The 23,142-nt window shown below is 46.9% G+C and overlaps 2 protein-coding genes across 8 annotated transcripts in view; one reads left to right on the top strand and one right to left on the bottom strand.

The window, feature by feature from the left end:
• Positions 1-284: 284 nt before the first annotated feature.
• LOC112563084 (nitric oxide synthase, brain-like) overlaps positions 285-23,142 on the top strand; it is a 98,985-nt gene continuing 76,127 nt past the window's right edge. For 2 of the 7 annotated variants that reach the window (XR_003098958.1, XM_025236804.1), the window contains exons 1-2: positions 17,326-18,757; positions 21,708-22,283. Coding sequence is in view for 6 of the 7 variants with exons in the window: in XM_025236804.1 (XP_025092589.1) it covers positions 22,119-22,283 (165 nt within the window). In the remaining variant the exon portion in view is untranslated. Of the gene's footprint in view, positions 917-17,325; positions 18,758-21,707; positions 22,284-23,142 lie in introns of those variants that run through there. The other 5 variants (XM_025236806.1, XM_025236805.1, XM_025236808.1 and 2 more) reach the window with 5 other exon arrangements.
• Positions 10,718-11,614, bottom strand: LOC112562524 (general transcription factor II-I repeat domain-containing protein 2B-like). Its single transcript, XM_025235806.1, has one exon. The coding sequence runs from the start codon at positions 11,612-11,614 to the stop codon at positions 10,718-10,720; it is 897 nt and encodes a 298-aa protein (XP_025091591.1).

The following is a 23,142-nucleotide window of genomic DNA, read 5'->3' as shown; positions in this document are numbered from 1 at the left end:
TAATGGGGTGGGTGGGTCTTGCTGACGTCCACCCAAGTCTTTGGCGTCCTTTTGATCTCCATACCATAGGGCTTTTCTGTTTAGTACATGCTCAAGTGGGGGCTGGGTGGAGAGATCCTGCTGTTCGTTCACCCCCACGGCCCCCCACGCCCCCCACGCCTGTAGGACGCAGCACGTCAGAAGGTGCGGCGAGTGCGGGGCGTTGTGCTCACAGCACGTGCAGCAGCGCGCGAGTCGCGTGGTTGTCGTCACGCGTGGCGGGGTTGCAGGCGCGCGGTGTAGTGTGTGTAGGGGAGTGGAGGGCGGTGACAGCGAGAGACTGAAGGTGGAGAGGGAGGAGCTGGAGGACTGTCGGGGAAATAACTCGCAAGCTTCAAGTTCATTTGAACCATCGCAGCCCAAAGCAAAGAGGGCCGTCGGAAAAAGAAGAAGAAGAAGAAAAAAAATGGCAGAGCACCTTTAGACAAGGTTTGAGGGCCTTGGACATGTACCCGAGTAACCGTCTCGTCACGTGATTGATTTGTGAGGAGTCGTGGCCAGCTGTCCTGTCTGTTCTTTGCTGACCGATGCTTGGTGTTCACGCTTGAGTTGTTTGTGCGGAGTCCGCCTCTTTCTCTACAACTTGCTCAAGTTTTGTTTCGTGAGGTGTGAAGGGCAGTAACCACTTCACTTCACGAGAGGAATATGTTGTTAAAACCTCAAACTTACCATACGCTTGGGAAACAAGAACAATCAGGCCCCCACTGACACAGGTGTGTGTGTACACAGGTGTGACCAGACCAGTCTGTGACGACTGGGGGACAGTCTGTACCCAGGAGGCCAACCTCACACAAGACTACTTCGCCAGTAGACGGCGCTGGTGCAGTTCAAGCTCTTTACTTTGTCCGCCACATTACAATGATCATCGTGACAGCAGGTGAGTTCAATCTTTTTCAAAGAGAAAAAAGAATAAAACTTGACTTCGTGAGCTTGAATAAGTTTTCAACTTCTCAGATTCAAGACAACCTCTCAACCGCTCATGCCATAGTCTTGCACTAGCAAAGGTAAAGGCTGAGGACCTTACCCAAATTTTCATCTTTTTTTGAGAAAAAGATTTAAATATATTCTATATACTTACACAGTAAGAACACGCCTCTGAGAAATCACCACACACACACACTAAAAAAAACCTTCGTATGAAAACTCTTTGTTTATGTAATATCGCGACACTTTGGGGTTTTATAAACAGGTGTTGCAATACTAAGCAAGCAAAAATACATAATACTTATAGCAACAGTTTTTCCCCATGACGAAGTTGTTTTCAGCTCATTTATTTGTGAGAAAATCTCGCGTTCATGATCACACCTGGTGTCTGGAAATTGTGATACCACCATTTGATTTTCAGTGCCTTGTAATGATCATTAGTCTGAGAGAAACATTTCAGATCGTTTCCGTCGCCAGCAATTCCTTTTTTCACGAAATAAGAAATGGAAGTAAAGTAGAAATTTATACCTTTCTCTTCTTCCACATCATTGTCACACTCTCACCCACAGCTTGCTTGCCATAGTCTGCTTTTCCTTTTGACTGCTAGCCTCTTCTTAACACGGCTGAGTCATATCTCTACAATACAAATCTGTTGTTATCCTAGTTAGGATATATATATAGAAATATAGATATATAGATATATAGATATAGATATGGATATAGATACATAGATACACATTCCGTTCATCCACACCCCAAACGCTTACACGAAACAAAGGAAATTGTTCAGAACATTGGTCTTTTGTTTGTTGGAAAGTGATTTGAAAGTTAACGGTTAACGTGTGCTAGTGGTGTCACACCACACTAACACTAATGACAGTTTGGACAGGTTAACGTGTGCTAGTGGTGTCACACCACACTAATGACAGTTTGGACAGGTTCACGTGTGCTAGTGGTGTCACACCACACAACACTAATGACAGTTTGGACAGGTTCACGTGTGCTAGTGGTGTCACACCACACTAACACTAATTACAGTTTGGACAGGTTAACGTGTGCTAGTGGTGTCACACCACACTAACACTAATGACGGTTTGGACAGGTTACAATGTGCTAGTGGTGTCACACCACACAACACTAATTACAGTTTGGACAGGTTCACGTGTGCTAGTGGTGTCACACCACACTAACACTAATGACAGTTTGGACAGGTTCACGTGTGCTAGTGGTGTCACACCACACTAACACTAATGACAGTTTGGACAGGTTCACGTGTGCTAGTGGCGTCACACCACACTAACACTAATGACAGTTTGGACAGGTTCACGTGTGCTAGTGGTGTCACACCACACTAACACTAATGACGGTTTGGACAGGTTACAATGTGCTAGTGGTGTCACACCACACAACACTAATTACAGTTTGGACAGGTTCACGTGTGCTAGTGGTGTCACACCACACTAATGACAGTTTGGACAGGTTCACGTGTGCTAGTGGTGTCACACCACACTAACACTAATGACAGTTTGGACAGGTTCACGTGTGCTAGTGGCGTCACACCACACTAACACTAATGACAGTTTGGACAGGTTCACGTGTGCTAGTGGTGTCACACCACACTAACACTAATGACGGTTTGGACAGGTTACAATGTGCTAGTGGTGTCACACCACACAACACTAATGACAGTTTGGACAGGTTACAATGTGCTAGTGGTGTCACACCACACTAACACTAATGACAGTTTGGACAGGTTCACGTGTGCTAGTGGCGTCACACCACACTAACACTAATGACGGTTTGGACAGGTTCACGTGTGCTAGTGGTGTCACACCACACTAACACTAATTACAGTTTGGACAGGTTCACGTGTGCTAGTGGTGTCACACCATAGAAACACTAATGACGGTTTGGACAGGTTAACCGGCGAGGTGACAGCTAGTTTTCTTCCTGGTCAGTGGACATTTGACAGCGACATCCTGATGTCATGTCACAATATTCCCACCTGTGGCATCGTGACGCTTAGTTCAGTCCGTTGGCATCATGGCGTGAAAATGAAGTTCGTGTCGCAATATGATGTCATACCGTCTGTTATCTGTATCATCGTGACGTCATGAACCACGTGCTTCGTTCTAACCCGCGCGTTGTGGTTGTCGTTCAGAAGGCAAGAATACCAGACTAAAGTTCGTCTTGAAGCGCGTGATGTCGGGTGTCGGGTGTATCCTTGTATCGGGTAAAGTTAACACCCGTTTACAAACCACGATGCAGACTTCATGTCACGTGTCCGGAAGACCTCCCGCGGGCATCTCTAAGCGATGAATGTTAACACCCGGTTATCTCCTTATTGTCAACCCATGAACTTGTATGACTGGACTGCTGGCAGACGATTTTTTCCAGTCAACTACTAAAAGGAGGCAGGAGTGTACAAAGCTTCCGGTTTAGTCGCAATCATTGTTTAGGCTCGCCGAGACTGGCAAGAGGCTAAGCGTTGGTCTCGGCAGACAAACAGCAGTCCACCCTTATACGTCCGTGGCAAAAAAAGCCTCAGTCTAGTCCACGTGGTCACGTGCGCGAGGTGCGTGTGTCAGCGAGTCACTCTGTAGTATTTTGCCTGGCCCTTTAACAAGTGCAGTTACTTGCTGTCGTTGACCGTCTGGCCCTTTAACAAGTGCAGTTACTTGCTGTCGTTGACCGTTTGGCCCTTTAACAAGTGCAGTTACTTGCTGTCGTTGACCGTCTGGCCCTTTAACAAGTGCAGTTACTTGCTGTCGTTGACCGTCTGGCCCTTTAACAAGTGCAGTTACTTGCTGTCGTTGACCGTCTGGCCCTTTAACAAGTGCAGTTACTTGCTGTCGTTGACCGTCTGGCCCTTTAACAAGTGCAGTTACTTGCTGTCGTTGACCGTCTGGCCCTTTAGCAGTGCGTGACGCACGCAGGTGACGTCCAGTGGCCACAACATCAAACATAGCCAGCCCTCACCCTCACCCAGCATCACCAACAATAACTATGGATGCTCCCATTCATCAAACACGCTGACCTGAAGGCTACGACCACCCGGGATGTGCACATCGTTACCATAGTAAAGGCCTCAAGGGGTGTTTGAAAAGCTCATTTACCAAAAGTCTTGGACCACCCGGGTGTATAGACTGTTACACATAGGAGGCGCCTCTAGCACTCACCTGTATGTAGCTTTATCTGGCTGGTAGTTTACAGCTGGGGTAGTGGGTACTTGGTGCTTTGTTCTGAGATTGATCAGAGCTAGAATTAACCTTCACCTTAACTGTAACCCACATAGATATACCCTGGGTTAAGATGGTGGAGATGGAATTCCGTGCAATTCAGAGGAAGCAGATATATCATTAGACTTCTTTTTCAAAGCAGAAGTCATCAAAAGGATAAATAGAAGGATGTGTGTGTTTGTACGAGGCAGTGAGTAGTACAAGGGTAGTGAGACAAATCTAAAAATAGACACAAGAGAGGTCCGAGCAGTCCTACAGTATCAGCAAAAGAAAGGTGTCAAACAGAAATCCATGAGGACATGCTACAGACACCTGCTGAGGTCGCCCCTTCCTATGTAACTGTGATGAAGTGGGCTGTGAGTTCAAGCGGGACAGGGGCAGCACAGAAGATGACCCTCAGTCATGTCCAAAAACCTCAACCACTGATGATCAAGTTGCTGCCAATCACCGTCTGGTTTTGGATGACAGGCGTCTTCCTGTCCAGCAGATGGCTAAGTCCATAGGTATCAGTTCTGGTGCAGCCCAAACTGTTTGAACTGAGATCTTGGGGATGAGCAAGCGGTCTGCAAGGTGGGTCCCAAGAATGTTGATACATTTCCAGGACACTTCTGACTCACTTCCAGTGTGACCCTGATCATCTTGTGTGAAAGCTGCGCCGGGTTGAAGCCGATAATAAAAACATCCAACGAGAGATTTCAACTTCAGCCTCACGGCCTATTTCAGTTTGTACAATGGCGGTATTTGTTCATGTTTGTACACAAAGGGTGGCAACTCTTGCCTCCACTGCACCAGACGATATGCACTGTTGCTGTAATCGATGCCCCAAACCCTTGCCTCACCATGAAAAGCAAGGAATATCGAAGAGTTTCCATGGACTGTCGAGGGTAACAACAAGAAAAATAAAAGCTGACCGTACGAGTGTGGCTTGGGGTCCCCCACGTGATGTTTGCTGCCCCCGGGCACCGCTACAGGTGCTGGACATGGAGAGCACTTTACTGACCCCAGTGTTTCCCAGGTGACTAAAGGTACTCAACATTGTGTGAGACTTGACAATAAGTATGTTTGCCAATGACATTTAGCGACACGTACATGTGTAGAAGTAGACAAGAAGTACTCGCCACGCATTTCTGAGTTCTTGAAACAACTAAGTAATGTTTAGAAGGCACTGGACAGTGCTTGACTTATTGACATCAGTATTTTACACACAGCTAACGGCCATGGCGTTTGTGTTCGAGTTCTTGAGCATCTTGTAGAGCAGCAGCAACACACACACACACACACAACAGCACACATACAAACATGCACACACACACACAAACACAAACATGCCAGCATGTTACACACCAGCATGGACACATGGACAGCTAATACACGCTGTGAGATGTTCACATATCTGTAGTTTCCTACACATTTTGTTCATGCTGTTAACATGAACAGCTGCAAATGCATATGAAATACATAAACACATTGACACTGGAATATGTACACACACTGACATTAACACTGGAATATGTACACACACATTGACACCGGAATATGTACACACATTGACACTGGAATATGTACACACACTGACACTGGAATATATATACACACGCATTGACACTGGAATATGTACACACATTGACACTGGAATATGTACACACACTGACATTAACACTGGAATATGTACACACACATTGACACTGGAATATGTACACACACTGACACTGGAATATATATACACACGCATTGACACTGGAATATGTACACACATTGACACTGGAATATGTACACACACTGACATTAACACTGGAATATGTACACACACATTGACACTGGAATATGTACAAACACATTGACACTGGAATATGTACACACACTGACACTGGAATATATATACACACGCATTGACACTGGAATATGTACACACATTGACACTGGAATATGTACACACACTGACATTAACACTGGAATATGTACACACATTGACACCGGAATATGTACACACACATTGACACTGGAATATGTACACACACTGACACTAGAATATATATACACACATTCACACCGGAATATGTACATTTGTATACGAGTTACTGCAGTAAATGTCTGTAGACACGCAGCCTACATAAAGATGTCGCAGGCACTGATGTGACGGGTGCGGCTGTTTGACAGACCCCAGGAGTATTGTGATGGCTGCCAGTGATGGTGATGTGATAGTTTGTGACAGGTGCAATAGCTGCTGAGGGCACTGACGAGACTAGTTCCGACAGACCACTCCGCGCGCGACATCTGGTATCGACATTCACGTGACTTGTTCCGACAAAGTGCGTAGTGCCGGCTGTAGCCGCTACTGGCATTGATCTGACAAGTTCCGACAAACCCTGCAACAGCACCCATAGCTGCTGATGAGGTTGATCTGACTGGTCCTAGTCAGGGGGTAGCTACTTGTCGTTACCTTGTAACTCAGGGTTTAGCTACTCATCATTCTAGTCAGGGGTAGCTACTTGTCGTTACCTTGTAATTTAGGGTTTAGCTACTCATCATTCTAGTCAGGGGTAGCTACTTGTCTTTACCTTGTAATTTAGGGGTAGCTACTCATCATTCTAGTCAGGGGTAGCTACTTGTCGTTACCTTGTAACTTAGGGTTTAGCTACTCATCATTCTAGTCAGGGGTAGCTACTTGTCGTTACCTTGTAATTTAGGGTTTAGCTACTCATCATTCTAGTCAGGGGTAGCTACTTGTCGTTACCTTGTAATTTAGGGTTTAGCTACTCATCATTCTAGTCAGGGGTAGCTACTTGTCTTTACCTTGTAATTTAGGGTTTAGCTACTCATCATTCTAGTCAGGGGTAGCTACTTGTCGTTACCTTGTAACTCAGGGTTTAGCTACTCATCATTCTAGTCAGGGGTAGCTACTTGTCGTTACCTTGTAACTCAGGGTTTAGCTACTCATCATTCTAGTCAGGGGTAGCTACTTATTATTTTAATGAGGGATTACAATTTCAGAATGTTAGTATCATGGTTAACAAAGCCATACAAAGAAATGGAGAAAGTAGCTCTGTGACCTAGAGACCTAGACTAGGAATGTGACGGGCCCTGTCATGGCGCCAGGGTCAGCAGGCAGCGCCGCCTACTTTTGAACCCTTCTGACTCCTTCCGTGTGTTTTGTGTTTGTCACCTTCAGCACCTCAAAGACCTCATTGACTCAAGAGCTCACACTGCTCCTAGCGCAACACACGGTGTGTGAGGTTGTCAACACGCCGACCGACACACGCACTGTCAACACGTGTACACACGCACTGTCAACACGCCGACCGACACACGCACTGGCCACACACACACACACTCACACACGCGCACAGAAACCAGGGCTAGGAGGCCAAAGTGTCACGAGGTTGGTAGTGGACCTCGCTCACAAGAGCCCTAGCTTTCCGTTGTTACAGTCTGCGCCATGTTGTGTACTCTGTCGTCAAGGAAACTCTCGAGTCCAGCTCGCGAGGCTGTCCCGTGACGTCAGTGGCTGATGGAATACTGCACGTGCCAGCCTCTCTGCTAAACTGTCATGGGGCGTAGACAGACGTAGACGCGTTTAGTTACAGCACCTGTCTACACACCTTTCTCGTCCGCTGGCACTTGAGGGGCCGAGACTTGTCCGTTGTCAGCAGGCGGGTCAGCGGGGTGGATGTTGTGGTCTCTGGCACCGGACATCACACCTGTACTAGGTATAACATGTATATAACCACGTACAACTGGTATAACATGTAACCACCTTATAACTAGTGTAACACATAACCACGTACAACTGGTATAACATGTAACCACGTACAACTAGTGTAACACACAACCACGTACAACTGGTATAACATGTAACCACCTATAACTAGTGTAACACATAACCACGTATAACTGGTATAACACGCAACCATCTATAACTAGTGTAACACATAACCACGTATAACTGGTATAACATGTAACCACCTATAACTAGTGTAACACATAACCACGTATAACTGGTATAACATGTAACCACATATAACTGGTATAGCATGTAACCACCTATAACTAGTGTAACACATAACCACGTATAACTGGTATAACACGCAACCACCTATAACTAGTGTAACACATAACCACCTATAACCGGTATAACATGTAACCACATATAACTGGTATAACATGTAACCTCCTATAACTAATGTAACACATAACCACGTATAACTGGTATAACACGCAACCATCTATAACTAGTGTAACACATAACCATGCATAACTGGTATAACATGTAACCACCTATAACTAGTGTAACACATAACCACGTATAACTGGTATAACACGCAACCATCTATAACTAGTGTAACACATAACCACGTATAACTGGTATAACATGTAACCACCTATAACTAGTGTAACACATAACCACGTATAACTGGTATAACATGTAACCACATATAACTGGTATAGCATGTAACCACCTATAACTAGTGTAACACATAACCACGTATAACTGGTATAACACGCAACCACCTATAACTAGTGTAACACATAACCACCTATAACCGGTATAACATGTAACCACATATAACTGGTATAACATGTAACCTCCTATAACTAATGTAACACATAACCACGTATAACTGGTATAACACGCAACCATCTATAACTAGTGTAACACATAACCATGCATAACTGGTATAACATGTAACCTCCTATAACTAGTGTAACACACAACCACATATAACTAGTGTAACACATAACCACGAATAACTGGTATAACATGTAACCATATATAACTGGTATAACACGTAACCACCTATAACTAGTGCAACACATAACCACACATAACCACCTATAACCGGTATAACACTGTAGCACAAGTGGCGCTGATGTCGTGCCTGCCCAAAGACAGTACAGGGTACTTACACCCAAGGGGAGGTGAGGGCAAGGGATCTACCCCGGGTACAGCCCACACTCACTTCACTCACTGACGAACTCACGACCGGACGGCTAGACACAACAAATAAATAAACATAAGCATGCAGCAACTGCTACGTCCAGTAACGTAAGCCGCCATGTTTGTACGTCACGTGGAAATGGCGCTGTACGAGGGCGGGTTATTAATAACCTAATTAGCTAATTAGCGGCGCATGTACACCACAGACGAGCCACAGTCGTGGCGCTAGTCCGTCAGCACAGGACGAGTGTGTGTTGGGGTGTGTGTGGGGGGTGTGGAACAGTGTTGGGGGGGACAATGGAGGGAGGACTGCGTGACTCCTAATACCCGCTGCTCGTGCTCGTCAGCCCTGAACTGACGACTGTCTACTGCACGGGTGAGAAAGCTGTTACGCGGATGGCGGCTGTCACCTGTGGCACATTCGCTGGAAAGTAGCAGAAGACATTCACGAGGGTCTTTTGATGGGACGACAGGTGAAAAAGCAGGTGCAATAACTCCTCCTCTTGTTACTTTCATTAAGGCCCGTAGCGAGCATTGGCGAGTGCACGTGTACATGGCGTATAGTCCGTGTGTCAGCCTAGCGTGTAGTTCGTGTGTCAGCCTAGCGTGTAGTTCGTGTGTCATTCTAGTGTGTAGTTCGTGTGTCAGTCTAGTGTGTAGTCCGTGTGTCAGCCTAGCGTGTAGTCCGTATGTCAGACTAGCGTGTAGTCTGTGTGTCAGACTAGCGTGTAGTTCGTGTGTCAGCCTAGCGTGTAGTCCGTGTGTCAGTCTAGTGTGTAGTCCGTGTGTCAGCCTAGCGTGTAGTCAGTGTGTCAGTCTAGTGTGTAGTCTGTGTGTCATTCTAGTGTGTCAGCCTAGCGTGTAGTCAGTGTGTCAGCCTAGTGTGTAGTCCGTGTGTCAGTCTAGTGTGTAGTCCGTGTGTCAGTCTAGTGTGTAGTCCGTGTGTCAGCCTAGCGTGTAGTTGGTGTGTCAGTCTAGTGTGTAGTCTGTGTGTCAGTCTAGTGTGTAGTCCGTGTGTCAGCCTAGCGTGTAGTCCGCGTGTCAGTCTAGTGTGTAGTCCGTGTGTCAGTCTAGTGTGTAGTCCGTGTGTCAGCCTAGCGTGTAGTTGGTGTGTCAGTCTAGTGTGTAGTCTGTGTGTCAGTCTAGTGTGTAGTCCGTGTGTCAGCCTAGCGTGTAGTTGGTGTGTCAGTCTAGTGTGTAGTCCGTGTGTCAGCCTTGCGTGTAGTCCGTGTGTCAGTCTAGTTCAGGGGTCTCAAACTCATATTAGCATGTGGGCCGCAGTGGAAAGTAACAGCCAGTCAGCGGGCCGCACCACGAAAACAAAATGTTTTTTCGTTAAATTTTACCAACACTACTGTCACTGCAGTTAAATGCTAAAATAAAGTTTTTATAATTATTAATTACATTTAGTGTAGTTTATTACATGAACAGGCAGTTTAGTTTATTAAAATAAGTTGACGTTGTCTCTGTCACTAATAAAAAAGCAGAAACTGTAGTTCCAAAAAAAAAAAAAAAAACAAAACCCAACTATAATTACTAGGCCTACTACAGATGGCTCGTCACTCCTGTTTCTGTCCACTCAGCTGAGATCGTTTGGCAGAGACCAGACATCGACGTTAGGCCTGAAGTCGCGTGTAGTGGCAAGCCGCAAGGTTGCTGTCAGATGCTCATCAGTCAGTCTTGATCGTAATGTTGTTTTGTTGATCTTCATTCTGGAGAAAAACTGTTCGCAAACGTACGTACTCCCAAACATCGCTAGAATTCTAGCAGCTGAGCAGAATAAGTTTGGAAAATTCTCTCTAGGAAGAAACTGGTAGAAATCTGGAACTCCAACATCAACGTATTTTTGCTTCAGAACAGTGTCACACTGCAGGTGCAGTAGTTCCATCTGGACTTCCTCTGTCACGTTTTTCACATCAACTGCGAACGGAGTGGCAAGAAGGACAAACTGTGGTTCGAGAGCAGTGAGTTGCTGACAGTGGTGTTCAAAATCTTCCACTAGTCTGGAGAGGATGTCTACGTAGTCTTTCAGGCGCTGTGGTTCAACCGTTATGCTCTGTACAAAAGAGAAATGAGCCAGGTTTCCATCTGCCACCTGAGTGGCCCACAAAGTCAGCTTGCATCTGAATGATTTGATGCGGTCAAACATCACGGTAATCAGCTGCTTTGAGCCCTGTAGTTGTGAATTGAGTGTATTGAGATGTTGCTTGATGTCAGTAAGAAAAGCAAGATCCGACAAAAACATTGGGTCACTGAGCTGAGGTATGTCTCTGTCTTTCATTGCCACGAACAATGCTATTTCCCGTCTCAGTTCAAAAAATCTCTGCAGCACTTTTCCACGACTCAACCATCTGACTTCCATAAGATACAGCAACTCTCCGTATTCCGTTTCTAAATCAGCTAGAAATGACACAAACTGTCTGTGGTTGAGACCCCGTGCACGTATGAAGTTCACCGACTTCACGACAACATCCATCACGTTCTTCATTTGTAGACTTTTGCCACAGAGTGCTTCTTGGTGCAGAATGCAGTGTATTTCGCTTGTGAACGGCGGTAATTTTCACCGCGGGAGTTAGTCACCAAGCACAACATACAGATACACCGCGGACGTGGCCGCGGTGCGCACAAAAATGTTTCGCGGGCCGCATGCGGTCTAGTGTGTAGTCCGTGTGTCAGACTAGCGTGTAGTCCGTGTGTCAGTCTAGTGTGTAGTCCGTGTGTCAGACTAGTGTGTAGTCTGTGTGTCAGTCTAGCGTGTAGTCTGTGTGTCAGACTAGCGTGTAGTCTGTGTGTCAGTCTAGTGTGTAGTCCATGTGTCAGTCTAGTGTGTAGTCTGTGTGTCAGCCTAGCGTGTAGTCTGTGTGTCAGTCTGTGTGTCAGTCTAGCGTGTAGTCCGTGTGTCAGTCTAGTGTGTAGTCCGTGTGTCAGACTAGCTTGTAGTCTGTGTGTCAGTCTGTGTGTCAGTCTAGCGTGTAGTCCGTGTGTCAGACTAGCGTGTAGTCCGTGTGTCAGACTAGCGTGTAGTCCGTGTGTCAGACTAGCGTGTAGTCTGTGTGTCAGCCTAGCGTGTAGTCTGTGTGTCAGTCTAGTGTGTAGTCCCTGTGTCAGTCTAGTGTGTAGTCCGTGTGTCAGACTAGCGTGTAGTCTGTGTGTCAGTCTAGTGTGTAGTCTGTGTGTCAGTCTAGTGTGTAGTCTGTGTGTCAGTCTAGTGTGTAGTCTGTGTGTCAGTCTAGTGTGTAGTCCGTGTGTCAGTCTAGCGTGTAGTCTGTGTGTCAGACTAGCGTGTAGTCCGTGTGTCAGACTAGCGTGTAGTCCGTGTGTCAGTCTAGTGTGTAGTCCGCGTGTCAGTCTAGTGTGTAGTCTGTGTGTCAGTCTAGTGTGTAGTCCGTGTGTCAGTCTAGTGTGTCAGTCTAGTGTGTAGTCTGTGTGTCAGCCTAGTGTGTAGTCTGTGTGTCAGTCTAGTGTGTCAGTCTAGTGTGTAGTCCGTGTGTCAGTCTAGTGTGTAGTCTGTGTGTCAGTCTAGTGTGTAGTCCGTGTGTCAGTCTAGTGTGTAGTCCGTGTGTCAGTCTAGTGTGTAGTCTGTGTGTCAGTCTAGTGTGTCAGTCTAGTGTGTAGTCTGTGTGTCAGTCTAGTGTGTCAGCCTAGCGTGTAGTCCGTGTGTCAGTCTAGTGTGTAGTCTGTGTGTCAGTCTAGTGTGTCAGTCTAGCGTGTAGTCCGTGTGTCAGTCTAGTGTGTAGGCTACAGAGAGGTATATTGTACACTGTATATGGAATTCAAGACGTTGTAGCCAGTAACAACCGCTGTCTCATCTACTGGAGCGATTTTGCTAGAAATAGACAAAAAATGTCTGACTACATCGAGACACCAGGCATCGTGTGTAGACGTGTGTAACAATGTATCACCTGCTAGTAAGCAGCCACCATATGTAGACGATGACAGCAGGATGACAGCAGGATGACGGTATCATGAAGGCAGGATGGTGACCCTGTTTTTTGTGCGTAGAATGGAGTGAAAAGCAGTTTGAGCTTCAGGATTTGCAGGGATTTGCCACTTTTCTTCTTTGTGACGATCAGGATCGGCCACTCTAATATCTGTCGTTGTGACGTCCTTGTTGTCTCCCCTTGTGTTTGCCAGTGGCCAGTAGTGGGAGGGCCTGGTGTTGTTAGTGCCCGGTGTTGGCCATGAAAAGGTCGTTAATCTGCATGCAGCACCAAGTGGCGACACGTGCAAATGAAAAGTGCGTTTATCTCCCCCACTATTGTGTCGGCGCCAGACGGGACGAAGTTGTCCCTCCTTCCACAGACAAAGGCCGACAAATCTTGGCTTTCCTCCCTTGCCCGCCATTCGTGGACACCTCATTGAGGCCACCTCTTTCAAGATGCATTGTCAGATAATATTTTAGGCCCTGTGGCACACTGGCATTACTGGCCGCTCCTTCAAGCTGCATTGTCAGACAGTTGTGTATAGCCTGTAACATCCGGGCATCACAGGCATCAGCCTTTCACCCGCCTGTAAGCTTTCTATGCACTACACCTCCCTGCTTCTCTTCTCGTACTTTCCAACACTCCGACATTTTGTTGTTTGCAATCAACTGGGTTCCAGCGCTCAAACCGTAGGACGGCATGCCAGCACATTTCACCTGATAGTGACACATGTGGTGTGGGATAGCCGTGATCATGGCAGTGGCACATATGGTGTGGGATAGCCGTGATCATGGCAGTGACACATAAGGTGTGGGATAGCCGTGATCATGGCAGTGACACATAAGGTGTGGGATAGCCGTGATCATGGCAGTGACACATAAGGTGTGGGATAGCCGTGATCATGGCAGTGACACATAAGGTGTGGGATAGCCGTGATCATGGCAGTGACACATAAGGTGTGGGATAGCCGTGATCATGGCAGTGACACATAAGGTGTGGGATAGCCGTGCTGATGACAGCAAACCAAAGCCAGCAGATGTAAAAGTCTAAATGTCAACTGTGGTATAACGTCTCTAGAGAAGGTGGGTCACGGCGTGCCGTGTGACGTAACACACAAGTTGTGAAGATCGGTTACAGCTGTAACGGCCACACAGTAGCACATCAACAAATGTTTGTAAAAGCCTTTGATTTGCACAACATCCAAGATGTATCATTAATGTGCCGACAGAAACAGTGGAAAGTGGACCTATCCTCTTGCCATTATATCATAAATCAGGAACCCTAACCCATGTTTAACGGACAACACAGGAAGCTGACCGACCAATCGCACAAAGGCCACAAACCAGCGACTTTGTGTATGAGTGGACAGCGGCCGCGTGAGGTCGACACCCTTTGAAGTGCAAGGCTATGACATAACAACATACAACATGTAGCACACAACACACAACATATGTAACACACAACATAAGTAACACACAACATATGTAGCACACAACATATGTAACACACAACACACAACATATGTAGCACACAACACAACATATGTAGCACACAACATATGTAACACACAACACACAACATATGTAGCACACAACACAACATATGTAGCACACAACACACAACATATGTAACACACAACACAACATATGTAGCACACAACATATGTAACACACAACACACAACATATGTAACACACAACACACAACATATGTAGCACACAACACAACATATGTAGCACACAACACACAACATATGTAACACACAACATAAGTAACACACAACATATGTAGCACACAACATATGTAACACACAACACAACATATGTAGCACACAACACACAACATATGTAGCACACAACACACAACATATGTAACACACAACATAAGTAACACACAACATATGTAGAACACAACACACAACATATGTAACACACAACATACAACATATGTAACACACAACACACAACATATGTAGCACACAACACAACATATGTAGCACACAACACACAACATATGTAACACACAACATAAGTAACACACAACATAAGTAACACACAACATATGTAACACACAACACACAACATATGTAACACACAACACACAACATATGTAGCACACAACACAACATATGTAGCACACAACACACAACATATGTAACACACAACATAAGTAACACACAACATATGTAGAACACAACACACAACATATGTAACACAAAATATACACCACACACACAACACACAACACACCATCTGTTATATCGGGTTACATTGTTACTGTTACTTGGAGACAAGGGGTTACAGGGTAGGGTCCAGGTCCAGCATGGCCGAGGGTCAATGGCAGCCTGTCGCCCTGACGTGTTTCCCCCCATGGAGAGGGGGAGCAGACATGGGAGGAGTGCATGAACAGTCCCCCTGTCCTTTATCCTCTAAACTAAGGCAGTCGAGCGCACGTGCTGCTTGAGTTGCATCATGAGCGCGTGACGTTGAACATGCTGCCGCTGAGAACGTCTCGGGGCCCTCCGCCGCCATATTGTCTCACGGGCAACACTCCGACAAGGGGAGACCAGCGATCGTGTTTGGCCTGGGCCCTTGTCAATGGCAGCTTTTTGTCACGGGCCTGCTTTTCCCTTTTTCCTCCTTCTCTTGAATCGCCTTGGAGGTCACGCGACGAGCGATGACGAAGAGGGTTGGGGGATGGAAGAAGCTAACGATGAAGTGGGTGGGTGGGGGAGGGCGTGTAGATGACGTAGGGTCGAGGGCAAAGGGCGAGCTGGCCTCGGGGCTAAGGCTGGCGTTGTGACAGAGGGCGAGCTGGCTGACGAGTCTGAGCCGTTTACAGTCTGTCACCAGTAATGTAGTCATTGTAGTCAAGGTTGACGTCGTTAGTGTAGTGCAAGGCTGACATTATTAGCTTTGCTTTAGGTCTGACGTCATTAGTGTAGTCCATAGTTGACATTATTAGCTTTGTTAAGTCAGACGTCATTAGTGTAGTCCGTAGTTCACGTCATTAGTTTAGTGCAAGGCTGACATTATTAGCTTTGCTTTAGGTCTGACGTCATTAGTGTAGTCCATAGTTGACATTATTAGCTTTGTTAAGTCAGACGTCATTAGTGTAGTCCGTAGTTCACGTCATTAGTTTAGTGCAAGGCTGACATTATTAGCTTTGCTTTAGGTCTGACGTCATCAGTGTAGTCCGTAGTTGACGTCATCAGTGTAGTCCATAGTTGACATTATTAGCTTTGTTAAGTCAGACGTCATTAGTGTAGTCCGTAGTTCACGTCATTAGTTTAGTGCAAGGCTGACATTATTAGCTTTGCTTTAGGTCTGACGTCATCAGTGTAGTCCGTAGTTGACGTCATCAGTGTAGTCCATAGTTGACATTATTAGCTTTGTTAAGTCAGACGTCATTAGTGTAGTGCAAGGCTGACATTATTAGCTTTGCTTTAAGTCAGACGCCATTAGTGTAGTTGGAGGTTGATATCATCAGTGTAGTCCAAGGCTGACGTCACAGTGTGACGTAGTTCATAGAGTACCCTCCAAGTCGTACTGACGACTGACCTGCCAGGACGACGGCAGTTGAACGACACGCAGCTGCAGCTGTACACAGGCACACACTCGCACACATACACGCTTGCACACACGCACACACTCGCACACACACACACGCTTGCACACACACTCGCACACATATACGCACACACACACACACACACTCGCACACACATACGCACACACACACTCGCACAAACACACAGGCACACACACACGCACACACACACACACACACACACACACACACTCGCACAAACACACACACACACTCGCACAAACACACACACACACACACACACACACACACACTCGCACACACACACACACGTCTTGACCTTAGTATAACAGCATGCTCACGCGCACAAACACGGATGTGTAGTCATGGGTGCAGCTCAGATTCTTGACTCACAAAGCTCGAGAAAGAGAGGAGGGAAGGGGCGGTGGGGGAGTAAGCAAGAGCTGTCTTCAGTAAGAGTTACATCCACTTGGTCACCGTCTGTAGATAGGCAGTGCTGCGCGCAGAAAATAGAGCCTCAATAGCATAAACTTCCGGTCCAGGTTGACGACCAACTGCCATCGCTGTAACCTGACTCCCCACTCAGCCTGCCTTCCCTACAGTCTACGACCTCCACTCCCTTCTAATGGGCCTAATATTTTCTGATGTTAAAACAAACTAAAAAAAGCAGGCCCCACATCCACCCACCTCCCTTCTCCCTTCCACCCTTCATTAGCGCTACCAGATCCCTGTCCTGCCCCATCCCCACCACCCACTCTCCCCACACCGCTTGTGGGCGCTGAAGGAGCCTGACTGCTGTTGTAGGCCAGAGAATCGACTCCAACCCTCCTGGCCTCTTGGCGTCCGGCAGACACTAGGTGGTCAGTGTGGACAGCAACAGGCACTTGGTGAGTAGGACACTAGGTGGTCAGTGTAGACAGCAACAGGCACTTGGTGAGTAGGACACTAGGTGGTCAGTGTAGACAGCAACAGGCACTTGGTGAGTAGGACACTAGGTGGTCAGTGTAGACAGCAACAGGCACTTGGTGTGTAGGACACTAGGTGGTCAGTGTAGACAACTAACAGACACTTGGTGAGAAGGACTGAACTCAGACACTAGGTGGTCAGTGTGGACAGCAACAGGCACTTGGTGAGTAGGACACTAGGTGGTCAGTGTGGACAGCAACCAACAGACACTTGGTGTGTAGGAGGACAGCAACCAACAGACACTTGGTGTGTAGGAGGACAACGACCAACAGGCACTTGGTGTGTAGGAGGACAACAACCAACAGACACTGGCATGCTGTGCACCAAAGAATAACCGACACTGACCGTGTGTGGGGCAGCTGTCTGTCTGTGGTGTGTGGTGTACTGGACACACAGGGGCGACTATCTGCGAGAAGTGTGGCCAGGGTTGTCTGGCTGATGGCTGCACAACGCATTTTCCGTCTTCTTCCAGTTTAGTTGGTGTCGAAGCTTGTTTCCTGCTGGACGTCCACAGCCCCGAGCCTCCTGCTCACACTTCTCTGACATTGTGTCGCGTGCTGAGCAAGTCGCTAGCCTTTCATTTCCCGAACAATTATATTGGACTTGTGGGGTTAGGGTTGTGTGGATGACAACCGTTTGCTCTCCCTGCAGTTAGAGTTCACTTTCTGTACACGATAGTCACTTTGGCAATGTGCTGGTACACGTTTTCTGGGCGGATGGCCGGTTGTGTACAGCTTGTACCACACAGCAAGCGCCTGCAAGTTATTTGTCTCGAGGACATAAGTTCTTGACACCATTGAACTACATTCGGGACAAACTACCAACATCCGGGACTACCTGCCTGCCTTCATTTGAAAAAACCTTTTCACATGTGGGTCTGGTCTACGCATCCACTCTTGCTGAGACCTGTCCACGCTTGTTGATTCCACTCGAACTCTGACATTTTCTAGCTTTTGAAAAACCTGTCTTCAGTCTAATTTATTCCATAGAAGGAAAAAGTTGTGGACTTGTCTAGAGCACTGGTGTGCTGCAAGATCGCACACACTGCTTTTACTGTCACGTGATCACGTGTTTCACTGGTGAAACAGTAGCCAAGGGGACTTTTCTAAATACCACGAGGGAGGAATCTTCAGACCATCAGGCCACGTTAGCACTTCAAGGGTAAGAATTTACAAAACGCTGACACTTTGTTTTCTTTTTGAGTCTGATCACTAAGTGAGAATGTCTCTTTATCTCAACCCTTGTGAGGACTGCAGATCACTAACATGTGACAACATTACAGTTTATTTCATCCTTACAATCACTAGGAGACAATACCACATTTTATTTAACCCTTACAATCACTAGGAGACAATACCACAGTTTATTTAACCCTTACAATCACTAGGAGACAATACCACATTTTATTTAACCCTTACAATCACTAGGAGACAATACCACAGTTTATTTAACCCTCACGATCACTAGGAGACAACACCACAGTTTATTTAACCTTCACGATCACTAGGAGACAACACCACAGTTTATTTAACCCTCACGATCACTAGGAGACAACACCACAGTTTATTTAACCCTCACGACCACTAGGAGACAACACCACAGTTTATTTAACCCTCACGACCACTCTACATGACTAACAAGGGAGGGAGCCCAGTGCAGCTAGTCCCCCATAGCAGGACCACTGTGTTTCACTGAGGTGAGGTAGACGGTGTGCCAGCCCTGTCTACAGAAGTAACAGGCACTTAAATACTTTGTTCCATCGGCAGTCCAGCTACAGATGACTAGTCAGTCATATTTTTGTATGCAGGTGGTTGTGTCTTAAGAATGGTCCAAATGGACGATTGCACAATTCAATCCTTCCCTTGTCCTTCTCTCTATCTTGCCAGTCTTTCGCTCTCTCACTGGTACCTGTCGCTGGAGGGTGGGGACATTGTTGAAATGTATCTCTATTCTATAAATAGCACTTGTTCTATTTATGGAACTGAGGTCACTTCCCAAGTTTTAGAGCCCACTGAGATTAATAAAGGTGGTACATGGGTAGACTAGCAGCTGACAGGCCGCCATCTTGTCTATTGTGGGCGACAGTCAGCAGATCCTGTACAGGAGACCAGTCCAGTCTTTGACCTTTGTGAGTCAGTCCTGTGACAGGGCAGGTCACAGTAATTCACACAGGGCAGGTCACAGTAATTAACACAGGGCAGGTCACAGTAATTCACACAGGGCAGGTCACAGTAATTAACACAGGGCAGGTCACAGTAATTCACACAGTGCAGGTCACAGTAATTCACTCAGGGTAGGTCACAGTAATTCACACAGGGCAGGTCACAGTAATTCACTCAGGGTAGGTCACAGTAATTCACACAGGGCAGGTCACAGTAATTCACACAGGGCAGGTCACAGTAATTCACTCAGGGCAGGTCACAGTAATTCACACAGGGCAGGTCACAGTAATTCACACAATGCAGGTCACAGTAATTCACACAGGGCAGGTCACAGTAATTCACACAATGCAGGTCACAATAATTCACACAGGGCAGGTCACAGTAATTCACACAATGCAGGTCACAGTAATTCACACAGGGCAGGTCACAGTAATTCACACAATGCAGGTCACAGTAATTCACACAGGGCAGGTGTCAATAATTTGTTCTAAGGTTGGGAGTGTTGTCAAATGCTGGTGCTACCTCCTCTTATCTTAAGGTGACCTGACGCTTTTGACCTCGTGTCCCGCCTGTCCCAATGTCCCGCTTTCTGGCTTTCTGGCAAGTCCATCAAATGTCCCGGTTGTCTTTAAAAATCTGAATATCGTACACTGATTCGCATCCTCGCCTTTGGTTTTGGCTTTTGCCTTTTGGCGGTGTCTTGTTGATCCCGACTTCTTTTTCTTCGCTCTGCGGGCTCCGGTGTTTGACCCGTGACGATGATGACCTGCCGGCCGACATCTTATTGCACGCGCCGCTGGTACATCGCCGGTGACGAAACGAACATCGCCAGTGAAAAGTGGAAACACTGAAAGGAAGCGAAGTGGCAACTTTGACAGCGAAAATTGGAGAAATCCTTCTGAAAAAAATTATGACACTATCTTGCAAGAACCGAAACTTGACAAAGAGATTCACGGTCTATGAAGTACGGTTTGGGAGCAACCGCCTTGCAAGATGACGAAGGTGCCGGATTATCGGTAGCATTATCGTCGATAATTTACACAGTGCCTCCCCTCACGTCCGCAAAGTTGGCTGAGCTGGAGATAAGGTAGGAATATTTTAATTTAAATTTTAAATACCGTTTTCTATTTAAAATGGAATACTGTAGTGGCGTGGACAGATCTGCCGTTGAAAGCATCACTATACTCGGCAAAGTCAGAGGAAAGGCCCCCCACAGCGCCCCCCCCCCACTTTTTTCGGCGACGACACCATCATCGGCACGCGTCGCGCTTTCGCCCCCGAAACGTGTGGTCACCTTACTTATCTTATTTTCAACATTGTCCAGCAGCTGCAAGCCGCGCATATCATGAAATCATTTCGCTGGTGAAGGTGACACGTGGGTAAACATCAACACTACAGTTTGTGTTGTTTGTTTGTTAGACTATGTTTCACAGCGCAAACGGAGAGGCAAACAGATGCTATAAAACAAAGTAACACAAAATCATAACATATTTCCCTCTTCCCGCCATCACAGCCTGAGGTCATTGTGTGACGAGTCAAATGGCTGTGTGGAGTTATCTGTCCTTATCACCCAGGCTAAGGTGACGTCATTTCCGCCTGCATCCAGGCTAGTACGTGCAGCCTCCTCCCCCACCCCCTACTGTATGTCAAGGTCAAGCAACGTGTCGGGTAGATGAGCAGTTCACTGAGTGCTCTATCAGCGACCCAGGGCTTCAGCCCAGCCCCTCACCAGACACGTCCGGCTAGTAACTGAGTGAAGGAGGGGCAGGCGGATGAACACAGCCTGACTTGTACATCAGGTGTGATTAGCACAGAAGTTAGCTCCCATGTAGTTCAAATAATAAAATATTAAATATGTATTTAATGATTCAAGTATACTCACATGTAATTATTGTAATAATAAAAATACAAGCACGTATCATGATTATCGTCGTTATTTGTTGTTACAGGTCATTGAGACTTCGTTGTGACCAAGCTCTCCTCACCTTGTGTCTACACAAACGTCACCGCTACGTTACAGTCTCTCCTTACATCGGGCCTCAAGTAGAATCGAACTGATATCTGGAGAACTGAGATCACATGACTGCTCTTGGACTGAACACAATCCGGTCTCGTGCAAGTGAACACCACACTTGTAACAAGATAACTTTGTATCCAAGTAACGCACAAAGTAGTGACGTGCAAATGTGAACAACACACGTTACACCAAACATTCTCCCAAACAGCTGAGTACAGTGATCAAAGTGCCAGTGACACGTCACCCCACCAGTAAACTAAGACAGGAGCGCATAGCCCAGTGACGTCACCGGCAAGTGACGCGACCTGACATAGCAGGATCGTCCCGTGACGTCACCAGCACCATGCCAGGGTCCACGGAAACCCTGCCCAACACCATTCGTGTCAAGCTGGTGAAACAGAAACATGGCGGCCTGGGCTTCCTGGTCAAGCAGCGCACACAGAAGCCCTTCGTCGTCGTGGCTGACCTGGTGGCCGGTGGCATCGCAGAGGAGAGCGGCCTTGTGCAGGTGGGTGCAGGTGTAGAGGGCTTGTGCAGGTGGGTGCAGGTGTAGAGGGCTTGTGCAGGTGGGTGCAGGTGTAGAGTTGCATGCTGTAGGTGTAGAGTTATGTACTGTAGAGGGCTTGTGCAGGTGGGTGCAGGTGTAGAGGGCTTGTGCAGGTGTAGAGTTGTATGCTGTAGGTGTAGAGTTATGTACTGTAGAGGGCTTGTGCAGGTGGGTGCAGGTGTAGAGGGCTTGTGCAGGTGGGTGCAGGTGTAGAGTTGCATGCTGTAGGTGTAGAGTTATGTACTGTAGAGGGCTTGTGCAGGTGGGTGCAGGTGTAGAGGGCTTGTGCAGGTGTAGAGTTGTATGCTGTAGGTGTAGAGTTATGTACTGTAGAGGGCTTGTGCAGGTGGGTGCAGGTGTAGAGGGCTTGTGCAGGTGTAGAGTTGTATGCTGTAGGTGTAGAGTTATGTACTGTAGAGGGCTTGTGCAGGTGGGTGCAGGTGTAGAGGGCTTGTGCAGGTGTAGAGTTGTATGCTGTAGGTGTAGAGTTATGTACTGTAGAGGGCTTGTGCAGGTGGGTGCAGGTGTAGAGGGCTTGTGCAGGTGGGTGCAGGTGTAGAGGGCTTGTGCAGGTGTAGAGTTGTATGCTGTAGGTGTAGAGTTATGTACTGTAGAGGGCTTGTGCAGGTGGGTGCAGGTGTAGAGGGTTTGCTGTATAATACACTTTTTGTGTTGACGCAGTCATGCCCCATGGACAATGTCCTCTTTGCTAGTAATGTACCCTGGGTAACGAAGGACCTAAGATCTGCACCCAACAATAAGAAGTGTATGTCTTATACCGGAACTGCACACCACAGGACCTGAGCACAGATAGAAAGAT

The sequence above is a fragment of the Pomacea canaliculata genome, linkage group LG4, assembly GCF_003073045.1.
Source record: "Pomacea canaliculata isolate SZHN2017 linkage group LG4, ASM307304v1, whole genome shotgun sequence".
NCBI classification, from domain to species: Eukaryota; Metazoa; Mollusca; class Gastropoda; order Architaenioglossa; family Ampullariidae; genus Pomacea; species Pomacea canaliculata.
This window is presented reverse-complemented; position numbering and strand designations above follow the sequence as displayed.

What these genes read in the sequence shown, in the direction of transcription:
- LOC112562524 (XM_025235806.1), bottom strand. Translation starts at nt 11,614, where the DNA reads ATGGATGTTGTCGTGAAGTCGGTGAACTTCATACGTGCACGGGGTCTC.